The sequence below is a fragment of the Octodon degus genome, unplaced genomic scaffold (genome assembly GCF_000260255.1).
Source record: "Octodon degus isolate 3935 unplaced genomic scaffold, OctDeg1.0 scaffold00144, whole genome shotgun sequence".
Classification (NCBI taxonomy): Eukaryota; Metazoa; Chordata; class Mammalia; order Rodentia; family Octodontidae; genus Octodon; species Octodon degus.
The window spans coordinates 7,005,471-7,011,630 of NW_004524720.1; the positions used below are offsets into that span (position 1 = coordinate 7,005,471).

Sequence of the window (6,160 nt, forward strand, 5' to 3'; positions counted from 1 at the left end):
CAGCAACAAAAAAATGCAGAGTTTAAAAGTGCTATTTGAAAAACTCATAATTTCATTTCCCAAGCATTTTATAGAGCATGCTGTTTATAGATCTTATTAAATATAAGTGTGAGTCATATACTCCATTTGTTTGCCTTAAGAAGTCAACATTGGCAAGAATAGTTCAAGAATATAATAGAAATATTATTATTTAGTTATGCTTAAAAATATTCACCCCATTGTTTTATCTATTACTTTTCTCAAGCTGTTACCAAAATTAATTTGAATGCATTTATTTAGAGCCTGGCTAGACTTTGGGAAATACAAACTTTCATTGTTGTACAAGATGAAATGAAAAAAAAAAAAAAATGCAGAATTAATTAGTGTTGCTAGAAATAAAAGACTTTATTTAATTGCATTTCTTATAATGTCTATCAGTGTATCAAATTGCCCCAAGAACTGTTAAAACTGAAAAGAAAAAAAAAGGAATCCCATTTGACACCTAGTCAGCTTTGTTCTCAGGAGAATAAATAGAACCACAAGCCAACCATAAAACACATCAGAGGATCAAACAATTCCATTCTCTGCCCAAATAGAAATTAGGCTTTTTTTTTTTTTTTTTTTTTTTGCGACTGTATTGAGGATCACATCTAGCCTTACATATGCTGCATATGCTATGAAAATGAATCACCACTAAGCTACATCTTTGCCCTTTTTTATTTTTTGAGACAGTGTTTCAGTAAAGTACCCAGGCTGGGCTGGAATTGCAATCTTCCTTCACCATGTAACACATTAGTTAATTTTTGACAGTTGCCTAACTCACACATAAATGGACTTCCTGTGAAGAGCCAGATTAGTTTTTCTTAAATATAAACAGTATGACATGAAGTATATAAGAAAATGACTGTTTGGTCTGGACTTTCAAACTAGAGAAAGATAGAAGAAACTCTAGAACAGTTATCAAAGTTCAAAGTCAGTGTTTTCTTAGGGAAACTGATTATTTGTTGCTCACATGAAGGAATTTTTTTAATTCTCTTTTATGTAGATTTATTTGAACCACCACGCCGTCTCCCTGTGAAGAAAACTCGACAACAGCTTCAGCGAGAAAAAGCCTTACTAGAACAGAGCCAAAAACTTGGACTTCTAGAAGGCTCAGCCTCATTACCTCCAGACCAACGGCTTTCTGCCCCCAAACAGAGAGCCAGCACTCAGAAGCCACATTCATCTCCTACTTGGACCTGTGCTAGCCCTGCTGCACTCACCTCTCCTGTTGGTGATGGGGAACTCCCGGGTACTGAAAGTCAACCCAGGGAAGCAGGACTGGAGAATTCTCATAATGGGCATGAAAACTTGGAGGTCCTGCCTTCAAAGACAGCCTGCAATTTGGAGAAAAAGAAAGTGGAATTGTTAGTAAGTCTATTAAGACTTTTATTTTACCTTTTTACCCTTATTGGGCTTTAGGGAAATAGGGCTGGTTGGTTTGTTTTGTTTTATATTGAGGCCTAGAAGTGTGGTTCATAAACTACTGAAAGTAGTTCCACCTCCCTATAGTATATGCTAGGCAGTTCCAGGCATTTTATAGTTATGAATCATTTAGTCTTTACAACAGCCTTACAATACATGTTTTATTATTTTCACTTTATAGATGAGACAACTGGAACTCAGAAAGGACATCTTCTTTCTAAAGCTATAACACAGCTAGTAAGTAATAGAGTTGAGATTCACATTTAAATGTGTCTGCATCCAGAGTCTGTGGCCAATTATATCCACCAGAAACAGTTTTAATAGGCATAGTAGCACTCCCCAAATTGAATCCATTCTTTAGCTTCCAGCTGACATCCTTATTGGCCCAGAAAAGGATAATTATGGAGAAACATGACAGGCTAGTTAAAAGGAGGAGTGTGTAGGAAATGACTATTATACAATTCTGTTGCATCACTAGGTCTTCCTATCTTCTTTCCTTTCTTGCTTCCTTCCTGCACTAGGGATTGAATCCAGGGCCTTCTTACTGAGCTACATCTTCAACCACTTTTTAATTTTGAAAAAAGGTCTCCCTGGGCTCAGGCACCATGCCTAGCTTATTCGATGTGTTTATATCAGGAAGAAAACCATTAATTTCGCCATACTCATGTGAAAAATGTCATTCTTAAATTCATAAATTCTGAAATAGTATTTGTGGAGAAAAAATGACATTTGTTTATGTTTTTATTTTTGATTTTTTTGTTTCTTTTTTTCTAATCTCAGATATACTTCTCATCTTTGGTGATCTGGATTTTGTACTGTGAGTTTAAAATGTTTCCTGTACCCCAGGGGTTTGTGACTAAGGATTCATTTAGACAAGAAATACAGTTCTACGTGAATTATGAAACCTATGTTGAAAGAGTGAATTTATGTATCTCTAAATGGAGTTTACCAATAAGAGCCTGAGACCAGTGGAAACTGAGATAAATTGAGCTGAGCTGGACAATTTAGGGAAAAATTATTTTTTTAAGTACTTAGGAGAGTATTCATGGAAAGCAATATGAAGGACTTTGAAAAAAAGGAGAAATTCTGAGGTTATCATTAGGGAAAAGGAAAGCTACATTCTACGGAATGTTCTCAGATGACCTCTGACTTCTCTGGGAGTGGCAAAGGTGGGCCAGAGAATGGCAAGAAGTCTTTAAAGATGTAGGGAAGTGAGTTCTCTTGAATTTATGAGCAAGGAATGGTTCGAAAAATGCCAGGTGTCAGTATTGGTAACCATCTGGGAGGGAGACCAGGTGAGGAGATGCCTCCAATGGTAAAATTGGGAAATGAGCAGTGCTGATGCCAAGGTAGAAACTATAGGAATTGAGGAAAAAGACAGTTTTAGAAGTGGTTAGTACAGACCTGAAATTGTGGCTGTGAGGAATGCCAGTAGTAATAAATAGCTTTGCTCTTAAGTTGACATTAAATTCATGGCTTTATGGTAAATTTTAATGCATTTGAACACAGTACATTTTTAAGATTTTTTTTTAGATGATTCCCTTTGACTTTTAGCTCATAATACTTTCTTCTGTTTAATAATTATATGTGAGAAATGCAAAAGAGTTAGTAGATGGAAAACATACAATATATAGAGTGAACATTGTAATTGTCTTAGGGATATTAAAATGATAAGGAGCTTTTTCTTATAGAAAATTGTTAAGCAGAGCTGAGCATGGTGCCTACAACCTCAGCCCTCAGGAAGGTAAGCAGGAGGATTGTGAGTTTCAGGCTAGCCTGGACTATGTAGAAGAAAGAGTCTCTGCCTTAAACAAACAAACAAACAAACTCTCTTTAAAAGGTATGACATAATATCAACTACAGACCAATTTATTTTAACCTCAGTTTTGCATATGATGCGTAATGAGCTTACACGTTTCCTCAAATACTCCTTAAAAACTGCCATAGTACTCTGGCATCCAGTTTGTGGGTTCCTAAGTTATGTACATAAAATTGATTTCAAAGGCTTATGTAAGCTTTTTTTACTTCAGATTATACTCTGTTCCTATTAGAACAGAATAATGAGCTGCAGATGGTTTCTTCTAAGAGAAAATATATGTAATTTGCCTGATTAGATTTTATACTTTGGAGATTGAGGCTCATAAGTTGTGAGATAGGATAGTGTCTTTTATAAGTTCATTTGTAAAACTTTTTTCCTCCACAGGCAAGAGAAATCTCATTGGCAAGTACTCCAGCAAGAACAACGACTAATGGAAGAGAAAAATAAACGTAAGAAAGCTCTTTTGGCAAAAGCTATTGCAGAAAGGTGAGGCACCGAAACCAGGAGAGGTTGTCTGTAACCAAGTCTATCTGTATATGTGTTTTTCCTTGGCCGTTCTAATGACCTGGTGTTTTCTTTATAGTTACTGCTGTGAACGCTAGCTAAACTGTGCTTCATAAGGGATACTGAAATTCCAGTTTTAATTTATTAAGAAGGCCTTTTAAAGCATAAATCATAATGACTTTATAAGTACATTACAATTAAACCTTGTGGACCAACATCATGGTTTTCAGTTGTAACCATCTATATTTTCATAAGGAAAGCAGTAATTAGCTATCAATATGTGAAAGTGAGTAACAGATACAGGTTTTATTCATTTTAATGTGGAAAGGCCTTAAATGATCTAACTTGTAGAGAAGTTACTCTGCAAGTGATTTACACTACCACAAACCTTAATTGTGTTATCCTGTGTGTAGTAATACAATATGTAACAATTTAACCTTATGTTGGTGACTCGGGCTGACCCTTCTTTGCCTTGTGTGAGGTTTGTTTTTTCTCACACGTCCCAGCGTTACTTTGTCAGTGATCCCTTGGTAAGTCACTACAGCAGTGGTGAAGAACAGTGTGAACTGACTGCAGATCTTTGCTGATGTTTTCCTTTTATACCTCTTGAAAAACCTTGTTTGAGGCTGAAGTATATATAGAGGCAGGGGAAGCTGTAAGAGTAAGGATATAGAGCAGTTCAGAATTTTTATCTGTCAGGGGGATGTGTATATTTGAAATGTTTTTTTCCCTCTACTACTGTAACTTCATCTTCCAGGAATGTGTGAGATACCCTTCTTACTATGCTTTAAAAAAAATGAATACTGATAAAAAAAAAGTGCCCTCTTATTTTCCTCCCACATCTGATAGTTTTGAAAAACATTTTATTAGTTTTCAATTTTGAGGAAGTATGGATGCTGTTTACTAGGGATTTTATAACAATTACAGGTTCAGTCCATCTTAGTACTACTGATTTAAGGCACATATGTAATAAAATGCAATATAATTGGATTTTTAATAACTGGATAATGAAGTGCTTAAACTAAGAGTTACTGGTCAGTGAACTGTTGTAGGCAGAAATGAAGGATCAATGCATAATGCAGTGGAATTAAGGAGAATGTAAGTTGCACAATAGTTTCATGTAGGATTTTTTTTTCACTTGAAAGTGAAATTTTGAAATGTGTGAAATCATGATTAAGGTTTTTTGTGTTTTTTTTTATGTGTATTATCAGGACAGGTGGTGAGGGGACTCACAAATGATGAAGTTAGATATGCTATTAAACTAGAAGAAAAAAGGATGTTTTGATTTTGAGGACCAGTATTTTTGCCAGTAGAACAATAATCAAAACAATGAAGGTATGGGGAAATGAGTCCTAAGAATGCTTGAAAATAAGCCAGGTGCATGCTTGTAATCCTAGTGCTCTGGAGGCTGAGATAGAAGGATCACAAGTTTAAGTTTAGCCTGAGCTGCTGAGTGACTTTAGTGAGACCCTGCCTTAAAATAAAAATTAAAGGATTAAAGTCCAACTTTTTACATTGTTATGAAAATATTCGGTACCAAGAAAAAATTTGGGAACTCACGGGAAAAACTACAATGCATGGTAGAGAATATACCAAACTATTGGTAGCATTTATTTTATTTAAACTCATTTTTTATAAAAAATATACTACAGTTTTATGTCTATGTAAATGTAGATATTTAGAGATAGATATCATGTCTTGCTTTTTTGCATATCATATATAAGTACATACTTTGCAAATGTTTATTTTTGCTTTTTTCCCCTCTTCATGTTCCTATCTTTCTAGATCTAAAAGAACTCAAGCAGAGACTATGAAACTAAAGCGGATCCAAAAGGAGTTACAGGCTTTAGATGACATGGTTTCAGCTGACATTGGAATCCTCAGGAACCGGATTGACCAGGCCAGCCTAGAGTATTCATATGCACGGTGAGCTGACAAAATTGAACCTTAACACAGGGAATTTGGTTTGATTAATGCTTATTACTAGATAGGCCGGTGGCTGTCATATAATCCTTTAAGTCTCATAACAACCATCTGTCTTGTACTAATTCCTGCATCTTCTCTCCTGTGAAGTCCTCCTTAAATCAACTTCATCAGTTAAAGTTAGGCTTGTTCATATGCCTGTTAGAGCATTTTCCTGTATTATTTATTGACATTTTAGTTTTACAGATAAGCTTTCAGCTGTTTAATGTTTGGGACTCATATTAATCTTTTGGGATCTAGTAAAGTAAATGTTTGAGTGATTTGTCGTAAAACTGTATTCTTCTAACACCAAGTCTTTTCATTAAAACTTAATTATTCAGTGTAGTCTTCATGGAATTGGAGTCTATCCAGTTCCCAATTTAATTTTCATCAAAATAAGATCTAATTATTTTTTAAGATTTGTAAATATTT

The 6,160-nt window shown here is 34.9% G+C and overlaps 1 protein-coding gene across 1 annotated transcript in view; it reads left to right on the top strand.

Moving 5' to 3' along the window:
- The window catches only part of LOC101569284 (RAB6-interacting golgin), a 115,172-nt gene that overhangs the window by 59,985 nt on the left and 49,027 nt on the right, over positions 1-6,160 (top strand). Inside the window, exons 3-5 of the mRNA XM_012517049.1 lie at positions 1,025-1,385; positions 3,647-3,748; positions 5,552-5,692. Of these exons, the coding sequence (XP_012372503.1) occupies positions 1,025-1,385; positions 3,647-3,748; positions 5,552-5,692 (604 nt within the window). The remainder of the gene's footprint in view (positions 1-1,024; positions 1,386-3,646; positions 3,749-5,551; positions 5,693-6,160) is intronic.